Below are 23861 nucleotides of genomic sequence, written 5' to 3' on the forward strand. Positions count from 1 at the left end.
AGTGTGGCGTGGAGGGAGCAGCTCCCGTGAGGAAATAAATGCATTTTAGTGGGAATAAATGCATTTTCGGGGGATTAAAGGTATTTTAGCAGGAACAAAGGTATCTTAGTGCGAATAAAGATATTTTAGCGGGAATAAAGTTATCTTGGGGGGGGAGGGAAGGTTTCTTAGCGGGAATAAAGGCGTTTTAGTGGGAATAGAGGTATTTTAATGGCAATGGAGTGTGGCGTGGAGGGAGCAGCTCCCGCGAGGAAATAAATGCATTTTAGTGGGAATAAATGCATTTTCGGGGGATTAAAGGTATTTTAGCAGGAACAAAGGTATCTTAGTGCAAATAAAGATATTTTAGTGGGAATAAAGTTATATGGGGGCGAGGTATCTTAGTGGGAATAAAGTTATATGGGGGGGAAAGGTATCTTAGTGGGAATAAAGTTATATGGGGGGGGAGGTATCTTAGCGGGAATAAAGGCGTTTTAGTGGGAATAGAGGTATTTTAATGGCAATGGAGCGTGGCGTGGAGGGAGCAGCTCCCGTGAGGAGCAGCACGAGTGACGGCGGCGCAGGTCCAGGCCCAGGCCGTGCCGTCCCCACAGGGCCCCGCCATGTCCCCTCACCCGCCCGGGACTCCATTTCCCGGCATCCCCCCCGCGGCCGCTCGTTTAACACACACACACCCCCCCGGGGGCCGAGGCGGCGCTTGTTGTTTGTCTCGGATCGGGTCCCAGCCGGGCCATGGCGGCCATCGCGAGGGGCGGCCCCGGCGCCCGCGGGGCCCGAGCCGCGACCACCAACATCGTGTCGCAGCTGCGGCGCGGGCAGCTCAGCGGCCGCGGGCTCACCCGCGGGGCGCAGGTAAGGGCGGCCCGGGGGGGTGTGTGAGGGGGTGCGGGGTGTGTGTGTGTGTGGGGGGGGTGCGGGGCTGGGGGTGCGGCAGCTCCCGGCCGAGCACGGCGCTCCCGGGGCTCTGCGGGGCCGCCGAGAGCCCGCCTGGCCTGGCGGGGCCCGCTCGGCCGTGCCGGGGCTCCCCAGAGCCCTCCCGGCCTCGCCGCCGCGCTGAGGGGCGTCCCCGCCGCAGGGATGTGTCCCTGTCCCTGCCTTCCCCCGCCGTCCCCCCATCCCCGCAGGACGGGCGTTTTCCGGGCTGTTAAAGAGCCGTTCCCGGCCCCCTCCGCTCCTCGGCCGGAACAATGCGGCGTGGAAATTAAGGTGTATTTCCTGCACAAAGGCGACCTCCTGGTGTTGGGGGTTCGAGAAAATCCTTTTTGGGCCCCGTGGTTTTTCCTGCTCCGGGTCTGGGTTCCGTATTTGTCGTCTTTCCCAGCTGATAATGCTGGGAAATGGGATCGGCTCCTCAGCCCAGGCCTGTGCCTGCCCCGTGCTGATGCTGGGTCTTATTTTTTCTTTTTTTTTCTTTTTTTTTTTTTTTGATAACCTGCTCACGGACTATTTATTTTACAATGGACTATTTATTTTCTTTTTTTTTTTTTATGGAGAATAATTGTGGTTTATTTTTGCAGATTAAATGCGAAATGGTGCAAAGGCTTGGAAGCTGAAATGTGGGATAAAGAACTTGCGTTTTGGGTGGTGATTTGTTGAGCTAAACTATTGTAGCCATAAATATATTGTATAGTTTACTAGCTTAAAAGAGTTCAAACGGAATAAAAATTGGGACGCCTTTAAATGTATTTACTAGTGCAGACAACAGTATTTTCTTTGGTTAACAAGGATTCTGAGGAATTACTGGGGGAAGGTTTGTTCATCGTGAATGTGCCTCGTTCTGCAGCAGAGATGGGTAAAAGAGCAGGAGATGATTTCTCACAGCTCTTTTGTCCTTATTGTGCTGCTTGCTCAGCTACGAGTTTGGTTAATCCTTGAGAAAAAGTAAATAATTTGCACAAATATAAACCTGTATTTACTCTTTTGAAGGGAGTTATTTCTGTGGGACTGTTTTAGGAGTGGATTTCGTACAGCACTTGGACAAATATTGTCTCCCTGACTTACCTGTCCACTTCTGTGCTCTTTATTTCATGTTCTGCAGTTTCAGTCAGATAAACCTGTACCAACCCTGTGCACTTGTGTATCTGTAGCATGATGCCTCCAATCTGGGCTTTGGTTTGCCTCAGAAATTCAGTGCTGCTGTTTTAATTTGGGGCTTTTATGAATTTGCTGAAGCAAATAACTAAGCTTTTGCAGTAATCAAGGAAACTTCTGCTATTTGCATCCTCCTCCTCCTCGAATTGCCCAAGTTTGGGGTGGGTTTTTGGTTGCTGGGGTTTTGTTTTGTTTTACTTGAAAAATTTTGGCATCCCTGTACTGCCCTGAAAGACTGGAGGCTTGGATACACAGAGCTCCCAGCACTTCATAAATGCTGTGGGAAGACACTTTTAAATCACTTTTTATAATGGCATGGGGTGACAGGACTAAGGGGATTGGATTCACACTGATGGAGAGCAGGTTTAGATTAGATATTAGGAAAAAAACTCTTCCCTGTGAGGGTGGGGAGGCCCTGGCACAGGTTGCCCAGAGAAGCTGTGGCTGCCCCATCCCTGGAAGTGTCCAAGGCCAGGTTGGATGGGATTGGAACAACCTGGGCTAGTGGAAGGTGTCCCTGCCCATGGCAGGGGGTGGAACGAGATGGTCTTTAATGTCCCTTCCAACCCAGACCATTTTATGATTCACTTAGACTAAGGGAGGGAGAATAACAACTCCCTGAATGATTTTGGACTTTATAAATTATGTGTCTCTGTACTTTTACCTTGAAGCAGTTTTTTGTTTGCAGATGATCTAAATATAAAACACTTTGATGTAGCTTTTAAAGAAGCACGAGGCAGTTTTGGGTGCTTTCTTTTTTTTTTTTTTTTAAGTCCTATTTTTTTGACAGAATGTTCCCAGTTTTCCTGCAGTTCACTCCTCAGTGGCAGTGTGGGAGCCCTTGCTTATGTTTCTCCACTCCTTTTTCTCCTGAAAAGCCTGAGAGCAGATCGAGTTTCCAAGCTGCTCTGTTGGGGTCTAGAGCAAGTCAGGGCAATGTCCTTGAAGCTCTTTCTTCCTATCCTCTGGAAGGAAGTTTTGGGTCATGTGCTGCCTGGACTGCACTGTTGCTGTCCTGTGAGGAAGGTAAACCCTTCTCAAGATATTAACTCAGGGAGATTGTAGAATACTCTTCCTTGCTGTGGTGCCTGCCATGGGCAGCAGTGGCATTTATCCTTAAACAAAGCTTTGTGTACTATTTTTAGGTGATCTCAAGATCCATTTTTGTATAGGAAAAGTAGGGGCTTATCTGTGAACTGGGAAGGATCACTGTTGACAGGCCTACATCTGAAAGTTCATCCCTCTGATCTTACAGGGACATAAAAACATTTTTGACAGCAGCAGCCCCCTGAATATGTGGCAGTTTTGAGGTCAACTGAGGCTCTGAAATCTGGATCCCTGGGTGTTCTTGCTGTGCTCACCTACCAGGAGCCACAACTCTCCTGCCAGTTGGTCTCTTACTTTACTATTAATAGTAAATTATTAAGAGAGGGGCAACAAAGTTGGGGAAAAGTATAGACAGTCATATGAGGGGGGGCTGAGGGAGCTGGAGGGGCTCAGCCTGGAGAAAAGGAGGCTCAGGAGGGACCTTCTGGCTCTGCAACTCCCTGACAGGAGGGGAGAGCTGGGGGGGTCAGGCTCTGCTCCCAGGGAACAAGGGACAGGACAAGGGGAAATAGTCTCAAGTTGTGCCAGAGGAGGTTCAGGTTGAACATCAGGAAGAATTTCTTCTGGAAAGGGTGGTCAGGCATTGGATGGAGCTGCCCAGGGAGGTGGTGGAGTCCCCACCCCTGGAGGTGTCCAAGGAAGGACTGGATGTGGCACTCAGTGCTCTGGGGTGGGGGACAAGGTGGGGGTCAGGCACAGGGGGGACTTGGAGATCTTTTCCCACCTAAATTGATTCTGTGATAATAAGGTTGATGGATAAATCAGATTTCAGGGTATATTGCCATTATCTGTTCCTGTATCCATTTTATCCATACTTCTGGCATCAGCTGCTGCCCAGGACACAGGTTGGTATCAGATTGCATAACCTTGGGCCAGGGTTTGCCCTGCACTGACCACACAGCCAGTGGAAGGGGCTTTGCAGGAGCTGGTGAACCAACTTTCCAGAAGTGACACACATTTTCTGCTAAGGAGGAACACTGGTTGTGAGGGGGCTGGTGTGTTGTCCCTCTCTGGACACAGCTGTGCTGTGTGTCACAGGCACAGGGAACAAGCTCTAATGGGGCTTGTGCTGCTGTTCCTTGAAGGCAAAATAACACTTTGGGTCAGCTGATCAAGCTGAAATCCCCTTAGCAAGAGGGCACACACTTCATCTGCTGCAAGCCAGCTGTGAAAAACATGGATACAGCAGGAAACCAGAAGATATTTAGGTGCAGCTATGGGAATCCCTGTAGGCAGAGCAGTGTAATAATGGACTAACCAGGGATTTGTTGGCAAACCAACATGCTGCTGGTGCAGTCCCAAGAGCTGATCGTCAGCACTGCTCTCACCCTCACAGGATTGCCAAGGCTTAGCTGAAACAATCAGAATGGAAAAAAAGAGCCTCTTTTTCCAGCTGTAATTCATGCTCTGCTATCCCTAGGAATAGACACTTCCCTTTGCAGGGCAATCTCTATCCACTCAGGAAAAAAAAATCTCCGTGGAAAGAAAACATTTTCTGCCTCAGACACCCAGATTTCCAGCTCCTGCCCTTGCAGGTTATCAACAGGCTGAAGTAGCTTCCTAACTCTGAGAAAAATATTTTGTTTTCTAATCAGTTTTTAGTTTCCTCCTTAAAACAGCACCACCAAAACAACATTCACGTGAATATAATCCACTTGAGTAGCTCTAATTGTGTGGGTCTTAGCAAGCTTAGGCCTCTTCAGGAGAGGACAGCGAGGGAGTGTTAGAAAGCCTAGAAATGCTTTTATTATGTAACAGGGCCCAGAGCTCTGTCATGCAGTAGAAATGCTCAAAAAGTGGTTGTGTTGGACTTGAATAGTCTTCATTTTTTTTGTGTGGCCGAAGATGAGTGGGAAGAGAAATGTTATAGCTGTGATATTCCGTGTCCCTCTGCTTTTCCTTAGATATCCCTGCAGGTTTTGTTTTCTTTCAAAATGAATTAAAGAAGAAACTTAGGCAATTCCAAGGAAAACTGCTCACTGAGAAGTTAATATAATTTCACTTATTAGTTGATCTGTTTCTCTCTGAGAGTAAAATCATCAAAGCAAACATTAGTTGCTCTGGTAGATCCTGTAGTGGTTTTGGAGAGCTGCTGGTGTCAGAGGTCCATGTTGGAGTTGTCCTGCTCTTGGAAATGTTGTGGGGATTTGGGATTCACAAGACCTGTTCCTTGTCTTGGTAGACCAGCTCTTCTTCCAGTCCTAGTGAGTAGAGCTGTAGTTTGGGAGTCTTTAGGAGGGTTAGGCCTGCCTGGAAGCTGTGTCAGGTTTTATCTTTATCCTAGGACAGTGTGTCCCTGGGTTCATACCTGGCTTTTGGGATGGCAGGAGAAGGGAAGGGGCTGGGGAGGATGGAGGAACAGTAGCTATAGGAAACTTGAGCTGCACTTGAAGTATCAGGGAGCTGGAGAGAGGCTGGACATAAGTGCTCTTAAATGGACTTCTCCTGGCTTAATATCAGCGATGGAGATCCTTTTTATGAGTAATGTCTGGGGGGCTCTGACATGTTTTTGATCAGAGCTCTGTGCAAAAGCCCCAACTGGTGACTGACCACGGTGTTCTGCCCCAGAGCTGCAGCCCACAGCTTCTCCCTTGGAATTCTTTCCAGAATCACTCCATAGGCCAGCAATTGTGTTCCTGCAGTAAGGGAAAACTTGGGAGGAGGTCATTTACCTTCGTAACAGCCTTTTGTGTGAAAAGTTGTGTGAGGAAGGAGACAGCTTAGCCAGGCTGCTGGATGGTTGTTAGCAACTGGAAAGGAAAATATAATAAAGAGCTGGGGCACTCCCCAAAATCCTGAATAATCATTCTCCTGGCAGCCTGTCAGAGATGACTTCCTAAGTTATTAATGTTCCAAGGAAAATTTAATATTTAATTGCACAAATATTAGTTTCCTGTTTTTAAAGGTACAGCCTGAAAAACTTGAAGGGAAGAATCTGGAAAAGCTTCAGTTTTATTAAAATACATAGAGACAATATGCATGCATCTGTTTGTCAAGATCCATAATCTTGTGCCTCTTTGCTTTTAAACTTTGAGGGCATTTAAATATGTGCTTTAGAAGTGGTCATGGAAAATACCAAGAGTGAAAATTCTGCTTTTTTTAAAAGCACTTCCAACCTTAATGTATGGTTGCAATGCAAAATGGAATTAAAAGAAACTCATAACTGATGTGTCATAGCTGTGAAGTCTGTCACAGCACGAATCCTTTTGAGCTGTAAAGATGCCTGGACACCTGAGTCACTGCTTTTTGCTTTTTAGAAAGATGACAGCAAAAGCCCCCCTGGAGCGAGCATTTAGCTAGACAGTGAAATGTTTGAAGGGTAAAATATGAAACAGAGAGAGAATTTTATCAGGGAACTGTTCTCCCTACTCTGGAGAGTGAAGGGGAGGAGGAGCTCCTGGTTTTTCTGCTGCTTTCAGGTGCTCTGGGAAGACAGAGATGTGTCACTGACCAGAGCTCGGCAAAGGGGGCGGGAAGGTTTGGAAAATCAGGGGTTTGCTTTGTAGGGAGATGAAAATGCAGGAACACAGATGGGAAGGAAAATCCTCACTGGAAGGGGAAGGGACTTGGAAGCAGTTGTGGCTACAAGAGGTCTCAGGGCAGTAACAAATGTTTGGGCAGGGGAAGGGGCACAGAGCAGGGAGGATGTGCTGCTGCTGCTGCTGCTGGAGGGGCTGTGCCTGGAGGAGGAGTGGAGGGGAGAAATGAGAGGGAAACTAAACTGATCAAGGGGTGGACTTAGGTAAAAACATAGAACTTCATGGAGATTTCGATATTACTCATCATTATTTACTGACCATCTTGCAAATGGATGCTGTCAGGGGAGTGTTAGGTGGGATCTCAGGAAAAGGTTCTTCCCCCAGAGGGTGGTTGGCACTGACCAGGCTCCCCAGGGCAGTGGGCACAGCCCCAAGGCTGCCAGAGCTCCAGGAGGGTTTGGACAACGCTCTGAGGGACAGGGTGGGATTGTTGGGGTGTCTGTGCAGGGCCAGGAGTTGGACTGGATGATCCTTGGGGGTCCCTTCCAGCTCAGGATATTCTGTGAATCTATTCTGTGATTCTGTGATCTTTAGAAGGATTTAAAAGACAGGAGGATTAGAAAGAAATATTAAGACTTGAGTGCAGTCTTTGTTCAGCCCTTTTTATACTTCCAAGAAAAATTATGCATAAAAGTTATTTTAAACTGTGTAGTAGGAATGTATAACTGTGGTAGTTATCAGTCTTTGGAGCAATCTCCTGGGAAATCCTGGGCCCAGTTCCTTAGGAGACTTTAAAAAGAAAACCCCTTGGTCTGCTCTACCTTGCAGTCATGGATGGGCTTGAGGACACATTTTTAACTCTGTACTTAAATCCTCTGGAAAGCCTTTGATTGCCCTTCTGGCAAATCCACGCTGCCATGACATAGCTGGAGTAGGGGGAGATGGATGATGCTCCTGGGGAGGTGGTGATACCTGGCTGGGGAGCAGGATCCAGGAAACCACAACTGTGGATGCCATTTCCAGCTGGGCTGCTGCAGCCTCCCCTTTGCTGGATAATACCCAACTTCTCAAGCTTTGTGTGCAAGATTTCAGGTATTTTAGCCAGAATTTTTCAGTGAGTGAACAAAATCTCTGAGAAATCAGTGTTGGGTTGCACTTACCCTGCTTGGATGAGACCAGAAATTTCTACAGAGGAAAGGAACCCATTTTACTGATGACTATTCAGTAAAATTTGCCCAGAAAGAGCCAAGAAGAAAACCACCTTTGTTTATAAATGAAAACCATTGACTGGCTGCTGGTACAGAAATGGAGAGATGCAGTTTTTAACCAAAATGGCTGTGAGGAAAGACAGCTCCATACAGTCGGGTTGAATTTGAATCCCTTCAGAGAATCCCAAATCTTTGCGTTGGCAAATCCCACCCGGCCACAATGGAAACATCCAGAGCCAGGGCAGCCTCATAAACACAGAACAGGGACCACAGGCCAGAGCTTGCCATGAAACCAAAGACATGTTAAATCAAGAGAAAGAAAAATTGCCTTTTTTTTTCTTTTTTTTCTTTTGAAAGCGGTTAAAAGATGATGAGAACAAGGAAACATTTGCTTCACTCCTTCAGAATTTCAGCTCTGAAAGTTTTTCCTGTGGCTGTCTCTGGGAGCCCAGGACAGGGAGTACAAAAATGGGAGTGGGGATGGATCCTGCCCCAAACCAAGAGTGTATGTGAGATTAACAAAGTGATGTTAAGCCCAGGACAAGATTTTAATGTCAGTTAAGGGCTTTTGGCCTTTCCAGAGAGCACTTGGATACTGAACTCTGCTGCTGGAACCTGAGCTGCAGCCCAAGCACGTCATCTCTGCCTGGGGTATCTTCCCATCAGCTGGAGCCAGAGTTGGACTCTTTCCCTGGCATTTTGCTGTGTGTTCTTTGCACTTTACCCAGTCATTAATCCAGTTCCTCCACCGCCCCTGGGGTTGTGTGCTCCTCCCACACCTGGGATGGGGTGGTGGAGAAGCTCCTTTGGCTCCCTGTGTGCCAGGAATCACAAGGAGAAATGGGAATCTGTGACTTCAGAGGAGCCGACCTGGAGTCCACACGATAAGAAGCCATTTTGACATTCTGGGTTTGCCCTTTGTTATTTCTCCTCCTCAGAAGGAAACTCTGTGTCATTCTCCAGCAGTGCTGGTTGATTACTCTGATCCAGAAGTCAGAAAGCAGGGAAAAGGTAAAAAAGTCTCCCCAGTTTTTGACCCTGTGTTCCAGATCTGCTCTTGCTGCTTCAGTCACCCCTTGTAGCAAGAAATCTTGATTCTTCATACCTGAACTGATACTTCAGGAGCCTTGAAGTTCTTAGTTACCTGCAAATTTAGGAATTTCATCAGGAAAAGACCCCTAAGTATCTGGGAAGCTTGGAAGGATGAGGACCCACTGCAGCTGCATTGCCAAGCTGAGTTTTCAAGGGCTTGCATCAGTTTTCTGGTCTTCCTGTTTAACAAGCAGAGAAAAGGGTTAAATTGTCAGCAGAAATTGGGGTATATTTGCATATAATTGTCTAATCAGGACTTGAGTGGCCCTTTGGAATTGCACACTGAGGTGTATCTGAGGAGGATGTCTTGGCTGAAACAATGAGTGAGATTTCCTGGCTGTTAATTATTAACAAGAAAGGAGGGAGGGAAGCTCAGTTAACCACAGGAAGGGTCAGAATGAGAGCAGCTTAGAGGTTTAGGCCTAGGAGTAAGAGCAAATCCACACATGTGCCAGGGCAGGGTTAGGTGGGATCTCAGGAAAAGGTTCTTCCCCCAGAGGGTGGTTGGCACTGAACAGGCTCCCCAGGGCAGTGGGCACAGCCCCAAGGCTGCCAGAGCTCCAGGAGGGTTTGGACAACGCTCTGAGGGACAGAGTAGGATTGTTGGGGTGTCTGTGCAGGGCCAGAGTTGGACTGGATGATCCTTGGGGGTCCCTTCAAAGTCAGGATAATCTATGTTCTAAATGTTGCCTTGAAATCCTGCTGGCTGTAATTATTGTCTGCTTTACCTTTCTGTACATGAATAATTCCCTGCTTGGGGGTTGGTGTAGGTACTTCTGAAATACCATAAAGGAAGGGAGTTAAATTTTGGTCAGCATTGGCTGGATGGTGAACTTTACCAAAGAGCTCCTCCTTTGCAGCTTCTGCTGGCGTTAACCTGCAAGTGTTCAGGCTTCAAAACATTTTTTGTGGATTCAAAGCAGAATATTTTAGTCTTGTGCTGCTACTTCATTTCTTTTTTCAGGTGTAAAATACAGTGGTGATTATTGAGAATTTTTTTTTTAATCTTTCGGTGAGAAGGACAAACCTGAAGAAAGTTTGGACAAGCGTAGTAGCAAATGCCAAGGTGTTCTTTTTTTTATGGCTGCAGCCTCTTTCTCAGCCAATGTTGCTGTTCTACTGATTTAGGTGGTAGTCTCCATTTATAACAGAGGGGAATTTCCCCTGTATGTTTGATATGTTCTTCTGGAGCTTGCTTGTCAATCTTCGTGGTTTGGGTCAGTGCTGTGACCAAGAATGGCTTCAGGGACTTGGCTGAGGTAATACTCATTTCAAGTAATGAAGCCTTTCCATCTTTTGTGTTCTACACCTTAGACTAGTTTAATTTGGGATAGTGGCAAGGGCACCCAGTTCCTCCCTCACTGACCTGTCAATTGGAGTGCTGCTAATGGAATTATTTAGAGACTAATGTGTTCCCATTTTAACATACATGATCAATAAAAAAATGCAGGATGAGATGAAGTGCTCTAAATGACAAAATCTGCTTGGAGCCCTGCCCTGCTTCAGATACTGTGAAATTCTGCAGCTCCCAGTCCTGGATAAACTGCTGCATGGAAAGAGGTGCTGGATTTTGGAGTGGTACTCTCTACAGCAAGCTGTTTTGCCATGATATTCCGTTGCTGACATGAGGGAGGTGATAAGGTTATATTTTCCTGCTTATGAAGCATTGGACACATGGGAATCATGTTGTTTCTTCCTTGCAGATCACAGAGGCCTTGTTAAAGGAGAGAGACAAGCAAGCAAAATGGAATGGGATTCCCTTGCTGTTGCAGAAGCTGTATGAGCACAGCCACCCAAACAGCGACTTCTCCCAGTGCCAAAGCATCCTAAAGGTACTGCCTGCACTGTCCTTCCTACAGCCAGGCAGGATTTTGTCTGCTGGGATCATAATTCTAACTAATTTTTGAAGCTGTTTGCATGATAATATGTCTGAAAATGGGCTGGGAATGCAGGTAATGATTAGTCAGTAGATCACACAGATCGTGGGAGATAATTGTGTTTATACTGATGAGCAGTTTTCTTCTGGAACCATCTCTTGATTTTTTTTCTTTTTTTTTTTTTTTGCTCCATGCAGGAAATTTCTCCCCTTCTTTCAATGGAAGCCATGGCATATGTTACAGAAGATAGAAAAGCTGCTCAAGAGTCCACTTTCCCAAATACATACACGTTTGACTTATTTGGAGGAGTCGATGTGAGTGCGTTTTTTCAATAATATCAAAACATTTCTGCATGATAATCACACCCCTGAGAAATCTCTTCAGTGAGGTCTCTGAGACCTTTGAAGCTCCTAAATGTGAGCTACAAAATGACTTCACTGATTTGATGTTAAGCATTGGAGTTGTGCCTGTTTCTGTTAATCAAAATACGGAGGGGGTGTGTTTTTCAAGGTGTCACATAAAAATGTGCTTTTTCTTGTATGATAAATAGCCAGAAAACCTGGATATTTCTTCACTCAGTCAGTCTTTTTAACTTAAAAAGGTGAGACCTTTAGTTCTCAGTGAAAACAGTTGCAAATGGTTCCTGATTGTGAGATGAAATGCTACAGCTGGAACCAGAGCAGTGAGAATTTCACTTACCACTGAGGCATGTGTGGCAGTTTTTTAAGCACACCAGGACACTCTTAGCCACCTTGTCTGTGTTTATTGCTTCATCTATGGAAAAGTGTTTTTTTAAAGAACTGTAAGTTTTCTCTTGACATTCTGGCAATTTATCCTTTTGTTTATTTGTTTTAATTCTACCTTACAGAAATACCCATTTGGTCAGTTTTATGGTGACCGACTCTGGGATCTTGGCTTTCATCAGAAACACATGATTTGTATTTTCTGATGAACTAATTGACACTCTCTTCCTTTTTTTTCCCTTTTTTTTATTGTCTAATTAAGCAGTTTTTGCTGCTTCTTTCTTGTTACACTTAGCATGCCTTTACTTAAGTAAAACTGGTATTTATGTTGGTTTGAAATGAGCAGTGGTTTAGTTGCCTGTGTGCTGTCGGTTGGGGACAAAAGTCTTCAGCTACCCAAGCAATTTAGAACACTTTTTCATCTGAAAATGTGCTAAATTTCCCTTGGTTTTAAAGGAAAATAGTGATACTTCCTGTAGGAATGATTTTAACACACAGAATCTGTGTGTGTTGGGGGTGAGTTGTTTTTTTTTGCTGGTTGGGGTTTGGTGGTTTTTTTTCCTCTTGGGCTGGAGATGGCAAAAATCAGATATGCTGTAACTACCTGGTACTGTGGCCAGAGATTTGGCTGATACAGGTGGGTTTAATGTGGTTAAAGGCAGTGATAGAATCCAGTGCTGTGTTGTTGTTTTTTGTTGTTTTTTTTTTTTTTCAAAAATCCTGCTCTAGGGCTTGAAAGGGAATCGGTCTGACCTGCTGGTACTGATTGTTTTGCAGGGAGAAACTCTGAAGGACCCTAAATTTGCAGTGTATTCTCTATGCTATAATGTGTTGATAGTATGTTCTTTGTAATATTTTTGGATTCTGACAGCTTTTACATCAAGGAAGAATAAAAACACATTGTCCTCCCTTCATATGAATCCATGTAAAATACGACCTGAGAGTGCAAACACATGAACTGATGAAGCCTCATGGATTTTATACCTGGATGCAACCCCATTCCAAGAAATAAGATCTCATAATTCCCTTTCTGTGCCTTCTGCCACACAGCATTAAAACACAAACATTAAAGCATAAAAAAACCATAAACCCCAAACCTTGAAGTGTGAATTCTCCTCCTTAAAACAGGAGCCATTAATATGAGCTCTGCATTACTGCTGCAGTCATTTTTCTCTACTCTATTGATGCTACAATTACTGTTACAAATATTACTGGAAGATGTATGTTCCTCTTTAAAGCTGCCTATTTATTTGTTTGTCAGTGCTTAAAATGTGGCCTCCAGGTGGCTTCCTCTGTGTCTGGGTGGGTAGTTCATTAAAAGAAGGGCAAAGTTAAGGTGGGACTAAAGAGAGCAAGTAGTAAATTGTAGGTTTATTGATCAGCTGGGTGGTGCCTACATTGCTGTTGACAATTATAAAACTAGAGGCATTTTGCAGTACTTGGGGGAGTTATCAGTTGCTTCTAGTGGTTAACTCTCATTTTTAAATAAACTGCTTATTTTTCAAAATGTTTTGAGATAAACCAGTGGTATAGACTGGAGCAACTAAAGATCAGTTCTACATTTAACAGAACCACAGTCCTAAGTCTTGGAAAACTGATTGTTACATTCCTTAAATAGAAATGAGACAACATCTGTAAATATATAATAAGTATAGATCAAGGTGATGTACACAAGCAGTGGCTTTTTGTCAGTGAGATTAAAATCTGGAGCAGCTAAATTCTGTTATGTCTAGACCTGAAATATGTTTGAAGGCCAGAAAGATTTAGGGAAAGCCTTTGCAAAATATGCATTTCTCTACAGATTAATGCTAAAGATTCCTTATTTTGGGAGATGTGTGACAGCCATTCCTGATTTTATCTGGAGGCATGTGAAAGCACATTCTTTGCAGGCTCAAATTCTTTAGAACTTGCCAGTGGGAGATTATTTTGTACAACCATTACTGTTTCTTCAGGGTAAATGCAACTATTTTCTGTCAGTGTGATTTTGACACCAGTGGAGTGTTGATTGTAGAGCCTCCATTATTCACCTCTGTGACTTCAGCAGGGACAAGTCTGGGTTTGACTTTGTCACTGGCATATTAATTGTTATTTGTATCTAAATGATCCTTCCTTTAATTCTTTATCTTATCGTTACAGCTTTTAGTAGAAATTCTCATGAGACCAACTCTTATTACACAGAAAAAGAAGCAGAAAAGTAAGTAAATTCATGTTTTATCTCTTCCCCTCCAATTTTCCCTGTGTTCTTATTCAGACAGAAATTGTTCTGTTTTTCTGTTATTCTCTTTCCATACCAGCAATTTCCTGTTGATTCATTTAGGAATGAATCATTGGTCTCTTTGTTCTCCGTGGTACTGATTCGTGCTGGGATTTGGGATAGTCACCTGTTGGGATAGTCACACGGCTCCAGAGGGTTCATACACTCAGCACAACATCCCTCACTCAAAGAACTAAATCTGCAATCAGTGGAAACTCTTATTGCTACTGTGGCTACAGCTACAGTGAGCAATTTTTAATAATAAGCCACAAAACATTGTTTATGTAATAGGAGCTACGGAGATTGTGAGATAAAAGGTGTGCTGTTCTCCTGACTCACTTCCACATTGCTGTGAGGAGAACTTTGCCAAGGGGGTACAGTGGCTTCAGCACAACTTTCCTGCTGGAGCAGCTTTGCTTTAGTGTTTTCTTTTGCCCTGTTTGTGACTCTGCTGGTTCCCTGAGCCCTTGTGAGGAGAGGGAATGTCCTGGTGCACTCTGTGCCCGTCAGCCAGGGAACTTCAAAGGTGACGTGGCTTGAACTTGAGCTACAGGCAGCTGCTGTAGGGCTGTACTGAAAACATATTTTAAATATTAAAATGTGCAGTGAATCAGATGGAAAGCTGTTCTTATGAAGTCCAGGTGCTGTGTGGAGAACACTACATGAACTGTCCTTATTTTTTTTTTCCCCATACTAAATAATTTCATATGTGAACAGGTCAGGTAAAGATTTAGAGAATCATAGAATGATTTGGATTGGAAGGGACCTTAAAGATCATCCAGTTCCACCCCCTGCCATGGGCAGGGACACCTTCCACTAGCCCAGGTTGCTCCAAGCCCCGTTCAACCTGGCCTTGGACACTTCCAGGGATGGGGCAGCCACAGCTTCTCTGGGCAACCTGTGCCAGGGCCTCCCCACCCTCACAGGAAAGGATTTCTCCCCAATATCCCATCTAACCCTGGCGGTTTGAGTCCTTCTTCCAGTTTCTATCCTCCAAGGCATTTGCACATGTGATCTGAGGTAGCAGCCTGCAATTCCCCTCCATTTTATGGCTTTCCATGGCACTCCTTGGCATTGGTGTCCCTTGGCAGCCTGTGGCTGGTGACTGACTGTTCTCTCCTTTGCAGTAAGTGATGACCTCATCAAGGACTGTCTCAGCATACTGTACAACACATGTCTGTGTGTAAGTACAACTGCTGCAAAAGTCTTCTGCTGGTCTCTTTTTACAGGTGCCACTTGATAAAACAATATACAGACTCTTAAGTGTACTTTAAACCTACTCTGAAGCTTTATATGAAAATTCCTTCAGTTAAATACAGGACTGCCCTGTATTTTGGTGTGTTACACAGTTCCTTAGTCAAGTTTAAATCCTCTGGTTTGGATCTTTCTGTCTCTGTGTTTCAGTAGGAAAGCCATGCCAGCCTTTGTTGAGTTCCATCTTAGAATTTGAAACTGGAAACAGATCCCTGTTAACTCCAGCTGCAGCTAGTCTTGTTCAGAACTGGTGCTGACCCAGTGTTTTAAGTTTGATCCTGCAACTCCTTCGTATTCTGGGTATCAGTTTAGTTCAGCTCTGTGGATGGCAGAGCAGCACTAAGGAAGGTGCTGGGTTAAAGGCCTGTGGAAATACCTTGTCATTAAAATTCTGAAGCTAAAAGCACAGGCCTCCAATTATGCATGCAGGGAACATCCTCAGGATTGTTTACTTCATCACACACTTCATTATGCCATAACCCAGGGAACGTTGTTTAACAAAAATTTAAAAAGAAGAGAGGTGGTTGGTGGCTTGGAGCTCTTCTGAAGGCATCAACCTGATCTCCAGAGTGTGAGTCTTACACAATCATGTCTCTCTGCTGAGGATCTGCACACATGGCAGGGGGAAGAGAAGGAATGCTTTCTTCTTGGCTTAGATGATTTATTTTTTTAACTACGGGTAATGCTACTTCTGCAAACTGTGAAAGAAGCAAGTTTGCAATTTTTAGAGTAGCTGCTGTTTTAATTCACTTTGGTATTACTGCTGTCTCTTGAATGAGAAGTGTGCAGGATCACAGAAATGGTGTGTGTGCAATATTAATGTGTAGATACTGAGGAACTGTCTAAGCCAGTGTAGTTCTGTGAGCACTGGTGATATGCCAGTCACACAGAGCAGGCAGCTTTATAGGCAGTGAGGATGCAGTTTTAAGTTCCAGGGAAGCCTGGCTGTGCTCTCAGCAGAGCTCAGAGCATGAAACTTGTCTGTAATGATTAGAGCATGAAAGCCAGTCTTAAATTCAGTGCTGAACTCAAGTTCAGGCCTCAGTGTGACTTTTGGGTTCATCACCAGGTTCATTTAGGCCAGTGCTGCATTTGGGTGACTCAAACTGAGAGCGGTGCTGAGGGTTGAGGAGTGGCTGCATTTGCATATCAGGGCATGGAGCTGGTGACAGTTTGTATGGGAAAGCAGAGACAAGCCTCTCTGGAGTGCTGCCAGGCAGGCAGTGTTTAGTTTGGATTCAGGCAAGTAAACAACTCTGAGGTGAAGCCTCTCCTCACGGAGCCTGTCGGTTTTGCAGGCTCCTGTTACCTTCAGACAAGGACTGGGGTTGGTTTAGGTGGCCATAAACCCAGCTTTTCCTGGTGCCAGGACCTGGGTCAGTAACACACCATCTGCAGGGCTGTGTCCTGCATGTGCTGTGAGATGTGGCTTCTCAGGGTGGGCTCTGAGGGGTCTGTGCTGCTTTGCAGACGGAAGGAGTCACGAGGCGACTGGCAGAAAGAAACGACTTTGTGCTGTTCCTGTTTACACTGATGACAAACAAAAAGACATTCCTACAAACTGCAACGCTCATTGAAGATATCCTGGGAGTTAAAAAGGTTAGTTACTGGTTTCTTTGATTTATTTGTATGGCTTTTCAGGCCAGTGGAGGAAAGAGCTGTTGCTTTGAAGAGTTGCTGAGGATAGTCCTCTTAAGCTGCCAGTCCCACTTGTAGTTTATTTGAAACCTGACTGTTCACAGTGATCATTAACTTCAGTCATCTCATAGAGAAGCCACACTATTGATGTGGAATCATCCTTGCAATGCTTTTCCATAGCTCAGAGGATGATGGGAGGTGAGCACCCACCATCTGAGTACCTCACTGTCATTAAAGTACAGCCAGTGTTTCAAATAAAGGAAATGAACCTCATATAAATTAATTTTTCATCCTTGCCTTCTGATTACACTTCACACATTATACTTGTCTTCATGACATCTGGAAGGGCCTCCTGTCCTTCTCTCTTACCTTGGGCTTTGTCACCTCTCAAACAAGTTGTAGGCTGGGGAAACAGGACACTTTTCTTCTGCACAGACTGGGGTTGTTTTTTTAATTGAGTTCTCTGATGTGATGCAAATAAAATATTAATGGTGTAATCCTGGGAAAACCCTGAATGAACAGTGTCCATGTACATTTTGTGGAGAGAGTCAGGAGTCTGTAACTTGATACTTTTTTACTTAGAGTAAGGTTGAGGTAGATGTACTTCCTGAAATAAGTAGGAAACAAGCTTAGTTTATCTGAACAAAAATGGTGTTTTTCTGACAACCATTTTCACCCTCTTTTTATTAAAAAGATCTTTTGATGAAAAAACTGAAAAGTAATCTGAAAGGTGATTCTTATCTGTGAGTTTCAAAGAAGATACAGAAGTGGAAAACAAAATTGAAACTTTTAATACCCAAACATAATTTATGTATTAAATTGGTTTGTGGGGTTTTTAGTTAAAAAAAGCCCCCAAATTTTATGCAAACATCTAGTCTTTAAAATATGGATGTCTGTACAGCAGGTGTAAATCCCAGCTGCTTTCAGGCTCTTCACTTGCTTCTCCTTTCCTAACATTGGAATAACCCCCAGAGCTCCCCAGGGAGGATCTGTGTTCACTTATTGAACGTCACATGTGACTCAGTTGGTGTTGCCTTCTCCAGGAAATGATCCAGCTGGATGATATTCCCAACCTGGCCAGCCTTGTGTCCAGCTTTGACCAGCAGCAGCTGGCAAACTTCTGCAGGATCCTGGCTGTCACCATTTCTGAGCTCGACACGGGCAGTGATGACAAGCACACACTTCTTGCCAAAAATGCCCAGCAGAAAAAAAACCTGGGTCCTTCTCGAGCTGAGATTAATCAAGGTAATTGTTACACTGTGAACAAATCACAGTGATCTCCATAGTAATCTCAATTTTCCCCTTTTCAATGTCACTTATGTTTCTGGAGGATACTGAAAGTGTTGTGTCTTGCAGAGCATTTTTCTTTATTTTCTTTATCCCTCAGGAAACAGTCTTTCCTGTTAATGAACTTTACTTTGTAGCTTTTGGGTTGATGTGGTGTTGCTAATTAGGTGGGTTAATTTCTGTCATTTCAGCACTCTCTGATGAACTGAGTGGCTTAAAATAATTGGATTTGCTTTCTATGCCTCAGTCATGTCCATGGCAACTCTTGGTAATTCTGTGTCCTCCTTAAAAGACCGATTTCTGAACTTAAACTGTGTGCAGGTGGTTGCTGTTGGAGCAGTTCCTCTCTGATTTTATCTGATGCTGTGTTGAGCAGGATGTCTGTCTTTGTCAACAAGGAAATTGTGTTTAATGTTAGTTATGTTGCCCACTGTTACCAAAGCAGCCTTGGAAATCTGTGGGTCTCATCTCAGCTTTAACTTAGGGCACAGTGTAGGTTTCTTTATTTTGCTGAGTGCTTCTCAAGTGCAAAAGCCTTGCCTAGAAGGATGAGTAGGAATTGGAAAAGTTAAATTGAAGTACCCTCAAATGTAGAATCTGCTGTTTTCAGCTCTTACTGTGCTGAAAAGCATTTGAGCTTCTGAAGCAGATGTGAGAACTGCATCCACTGAGAGGTGAGTAGCATAATACAGCAGCTGAGAAACTTTAAAGGGAAGGGTGTATTTTCTACCCTGGCATAGCCAGAATTCTCTTGTGAAGAGCAGTGGACAAGTGTGGGTAGGTGTGGGTACTAAGTTTAATTTAAATCAGTTGAACTTAATAAGCTTGGATCCTCCAGAGCTGAACTTAGCCAAGCAAATGTTTAACTAATCATTTTTTGTGTGCACAATTAGAGACTGATTCTGAGATTATAAAATATATATTCTACTTTAAAAATTTTATCAGGGAACTTATCCTTTCAAAGATCAAACTCTTTCTTATAATGTTAATGGCCAAATTCTTTGTCTTTTTCCACTTGCATCTGCAAGTGTGTAGTGAAGTGGAGCCTTAGCTATGTATCTTTAATAAACAGGTCCTGTAATTAAGTTATTCTGTGAAAACTTGAGGGCAAAATGCAGCTCTCCAAGCATTTTGCAAAGCAGTGACTTCTGTTCTTGCACTGCTCCTTCTAAAGGTGCAGTTTCACCATTAAAAGCCTCAAACCTGGGGCTGCTCTGGTGTATTCCCCATCTGTTTTGCTCCTTGGTGATCTAATTCAGGAAACCATTACTTAGAAAGCTGAGGGCTTTCCTCCCAGCTATTCCAGTGAGCCAGTTCAGTTTGCTACGAGACAAACACCACGGGAGGGAAAATGAAGGAGGAGCATCACACAGAGGAAAGGGGGTGTGGAGCTGCCCATTCCAAGGGCTGCTGCCTTATTTCTGCCAGCTTAATTTTCAGCCAGATCAGTTCCTCGATATTGAGTCACTGTGGACTGGAAAACAGCACTGAATTATTCCTGGGATATGAAACTCTCTTCCAGTCCTTAATAGGAGGCTGCACTGACTTCTTCCATCTTTGGATCTTTTTGACCAGATCTTCTTAACCATACTCTTCTGTATCCCTGATGCAGATGTTTTGGTACCTTGTGGCGTGGAGAATTTGATGACTGCTGTGTTGATCTTTAAATAGGAATAAAGTTATTTTTCTTTTTTTTTTTTTTTTCAGCTACACTTCTGAATATTCCAGGCTTCATAGAGCGACTGTGCAAACTGGCAACACGGAAAGTGTCTGAAACCACAGGTACTTCCAGCTTCCTGCAGGAGCTGGAGGAGTGGTACACCTGGCTGGACAATGCACTGGTTCTGGATGCACTGATGAGAGTGGCAAATGAAGAGGCAGAGCAGAGCAGTACAGGTACCTGGCTTGCATTCCTTCAGCTGGTGTACATCTTAACCTTCTTCAGGGTTTGCCACGTGTTGCTTCTCCTTTCAAACAGAAATATCAGCAGTTAGGTCTTATTCCCAGTTTGTTCTCATGTAGCAGTGATTTTTTTTTTTCCTGATTAAAGTTAGCAGAATAGGTAGGAAATGTCCTTCAGCAGTCTGTGCCCTTTGCATGCCTAGATAACCCTGTAATGCTGTACATCCTCAGCACTAATCTCCCTGCAGAGGCAAAACAACCCTTCTGAGGTGAGTGACTTCACCAGCATTTTCCTCTAAAACTTTGGCTGATGGCTTTGGTTTCAAATGCTTCATACCAAGTAAGTGGCCCCTTCTTTAAAAAGGCAATCTAGTTTCAGCAAAATGGAGTAAGTAATTGAAGAAAAATAATTATTCCAGTTAATACAACTGAAGGAAAATGCTTTGAAGCACATGTGTGGTTTGTTTCTTCACCCTTTGGTATTACAAAAATGCAGGGTATGTCTTGTAAAACTCAAAGTACTTAGTACTCCTGTTTCTGCCCTTAGCAGGGTAATTCTGCATAGGGTTATGAAAATTATTTAACTGTGGCCTAAGAATACTGATCCTGAGGTCTGAAGTGAAAGTATATCAATAGTAAATGCTTCTGATCTCTCATCCCTGCTTTCATTACCTTTTCTGCCATGTCCTGGTGCAGTAGTCTATTAATTCATTTAGATGAGCCTACTTACTTTAGGTCATTGAGCTTATGATGGACAAACAATTTTTAAAAACTTATCTCTAAATTTCCAGCTATATTTTTTTTTCTCTTCTGTGATTTAAATTGCTTTTTTGCTGTACATCACTGGTTTTAGCTGAGAGGAAGATTCAAGCAGAGGGGCTGGTCCTACACCTGCAGTGTTGGGTGTAAAAGTAATAACTGTAACAAATCCTTGCTGTTGAAGCTGCCTCAGGCTCACATTTTTGCCATCTTGTTCAGAGTCTTCAGATGAAAGTGGGTTGGCCAACAGCTCAACACGGACACAGCTCCCACAGTCCATGAAGATCATGCACGAGATCATGTACAAGCTGGAGGTGTTGTACGTTCTCTGTGTGCTGCTCATGGGGAGGCAGAGGAATCAGGTGAGCCCTGGGACATGGTCACACAGGCAGCTGATGTCCCTTTGAACCTCAGTGCTCATTAATTAGGTGGTGGGCACAGAAACAGGGAGGGCAGAGCTGAAGGCACAAAGCTGGGCAGAGCCCATCGTGGCAGCCATGCCTGGACACACAAGAAGTGTTCCACTGGGAAACAGGGCTGGGCACAAGGGTGGGGGTCCAGTCCCCCCAGAGCTGCTGCTCTGGTGCAGGATGGATGCAGGAGGATGTCTCCTGCATGGGGATCCTGTCCCTCTGTGTGAGGAAGTGTGTGGGTGTACCTGGATGCTACAGGAGCCAGACCTTCTTACCCCTCCTGGTGACCTGTTTGGATGGAGCCCCTTTGTACCTTCCCCTTCCTTGGCTGCTTTCACTTTTGGAAACTCTCTGGCGTGGTGTGAGTGGGTGATTTTTGCAGCAGATTCCCATGTCTTGGCTGAGTGTGAGCAAATTTTAAACTCTGAGCTGAGAGAATGCACTTCAGTGCTGTCTGCACTGATCACTGCCTGGTAACCCCACTCATCTGTTCCTTTTGCCTTTCTTCCTTTTGAAATGAAAAAAAAAAAAATTATTCCCAGGCTCACACAGGCTTATGGAGAACCAGTCCCTGCAGCCTGGCTGTGGTTTGATTTAAATGGGTCAAAAGCATGTTGTGCAGGGAAAAGAAAAGCAGTCCTTGGTGCAGTTTTGACAGGTTTCCAGCTTTGTCAGTCTACTCAGCTCAGCAGAGCAGCTCAGGACAGCAGGGACATTCACATGCCCTGGAGACTGGGAGGCCAAATTGGTGTGAATGGAAGGGACTGGGAGGGCCAGATTGGTGAGAGTTGTTGAGGGGCTATTGTATTGGGCAGGAGTGGCTGTGTTGGGGGGCAGTTGCTCAAGCACATTTATCTTGAGTATTTTGGCCTTTGCTGGTGACCTCCCACTGCATCAAAGTCACAAACACTCACCAGTCTCTTAAATCTCTTGATCTGAATTTAAAATAGAAGTGCAGTTGTAGTGCAGTCCCAAACATAACTAACCTGTTCACTCTGAACCTACAGAAGTGGTTGTGGACTCCCCATCCCTGGGAGTGTCCAAGGCCAGCTTGGATGGGACTTAGAGCAGCCTGGTCTAGTGGGAGGTGTCCCTGCCCATGGCAGGGGGTGGAACTGGATGATCTTTAAGGTCCCTTCCAACCCAAACCATTCAAGTGGATACTTGGCATTAAAATTAAATAAATTCTCTATAAGAGGGGACTAGCAATTGTTGCAGAAACCACAATCACTACCATAAGCAACTGTTGTCATTCCTTTTAGAAATGCTGTTTCTGTTGGGCATAAAATAAAATTTAAACAAAGCCCAGATGTAACTGGAACTACCAGAACATGGATCCGTTAGGAGGACTATTTTTTTCCATTGTATCAAGCCAGATAATTCATTGCTGCCTGATTTCACCACAGGAATGCAGTTTTATAGATACTGCAAAAACAGCTTGCAGCTTGCACTCATTCTGCTGCCACTGCTTCGGGGAGCTGGATTCCTTCCCTCCCTGGGTCAGCTCCAGTGTGTTCCTGTCAGATATGACAAGGCAGAAAATATGCTGCTGAAACAGCCAGCTTTGAAGCTGAATTTATTTTTTAATTTCCTGAGAAAACAACTCTTTGTCCTTCATCTGCTCTCTCTGCCCCCGTGCAGATGGGAAAACTAAGGATAAAGCTGGCATGCAGTTCACCTCCTCCCCAGGACTGATACAGGGGGACTGGAATTGAACTCTTGAAAGATTTGAGTTACTTCATTCCCAGATACTTCTTGTGAAATCCTTTGCCTTTGAAACACATAATATATCCTTCATTCCTTCATCTGCATAAAACTTGTGTGGCAGATGTGAATCCAGTTTCCCTTCCTGAGCCAGGCAGATGAAAACTGGAGCTGAGCTGTTCTCCATGGAAAGCTCCAGAGTGAGGGACAGCAGTGCCTGCAGTACCACACTCACTGGCAAGCATTGCAGCTGCTTGGTGGTGTCCCTTCTCTACGAGGGAATAAAAGCACAGGATCTGTGATTCCAGTCTGAGCAGCCAAAGGACTTACTGGTTTTAGGTTGGATTCATTTTGCATGGAATTTCTAAAGGGCATCACAAACCTGCTTCAGTCCACCACGACAAGCAACAAAATGGTCTGGTGTTTGCTTGAGGCATTGTGCAGCTTCCCAGACTCAACCAGTTTACTCTAAATCCTTGGTGTGAACTTGATTGCTGGCTAATTTGCATAAATTGATAACTGTGGTAGCAGTGACTTGGCTCTGCCTGCTGCCACCTCGGGGGTGAGCTCACCCTTGGGGATAAGTGGTGTTTCTCTCAGACCTGTGCCTTTGCTTCCTTCTCACTGTGGTCACACCCTAAATTACTCTCCTTTTATATTTTTCTGGGCTGTCCTGCAGACAGTGTTGGGGTGAAAAGCCATCAGGTGATTTGCTTGCTCCTGTTGTAAGGAGCCACACTGCACACAGCAGAACCTCACGTTTTAGGGGTGAGAAAGCACTAGGCCAGTTCATGTGAAGGTGGGCAGCAGTAGGAAAAAATCCAAGGAGTTTGAAGGGTAAATATAGAGCAGGGATTGCCTTGGCATCCCCAGGTAGTTGTAATGAGTTTGAGGTCTGGGAGAGAGTGTGATACAAAGGCAGTGACTGTCATGCAGCTCCTGTAAGGTGAGAGCTTTAGAGCTGAGCAAACTAAAAGTGAACAAGACACATTTGAAATTGGGGATGAGTCATTTAGAAGGGAGCAGACTCAGGAGTTAAAACTAGGAACATGG

The 23861-nt window shown here is 44.6% G+C and overlaps 1 protein-coding gene across 1 annotated transcript in view; it reads left to right on the plus strand.

Moving 5' to 3' along the window:
* The first annotated feature begins 682 nt into the window (after window positions 1-682).
* Window positions 683-23861, plus strand: part of TRPC4AP (transient receptor potential cation channel subfamily C member 4 associated protein) — a 34777-nt gene continuing 11598 nt past the window's right edge. The window contains exons 1-9 of the mRNA XM_051802763.1: window positions 683-852; window positions 10681-10809; window positions 11052-11168; window positions 13734-13791; window positions 14979-15034; window positions 16576-16704; window positions 17787-17988; window positions 19738-19926; window positions 20911-21053. Of these exons, the coding sequence (XP_051658723.1) occupies window positions 733-852; window positions 10681-10809; window positions 11052-11168; window positions 13734-13791; window positions 14979-15034; window positions 16576-16704; window positions 17787-17988; window positions 19738-19926; window positions 20911-21053 (1143 nt within the window). The 5' untranslated portion in view covers window positions 683-732. The remainder of the gene's footprint in view (window positions 853-10680; window positions 10810-11051; window positions 11169-13733; window positions 13792-14978; window positions 15035-16575; window positions 16705-17786; window positions 17989-19737; window positions 19927-20910; window positions 21054-23861) is intronic.

Source organism: Manacus candei, unplaced genomic scaffold (genome assembly GCF_025592945.1).
Source record: "Manacus candei isolate 608988 ecotype Guabito, Panama unplaced genomic scaffold, ASM2559294v1 h1tg000057l, whole genome shotgun sequence".
NCBI classification, from domain to species: domain Eukaryota; kingdom Metazoa; phylum Chordata; class Aves; order Passeriformes; family Pipridae; genus Manacus; species Manacus candei.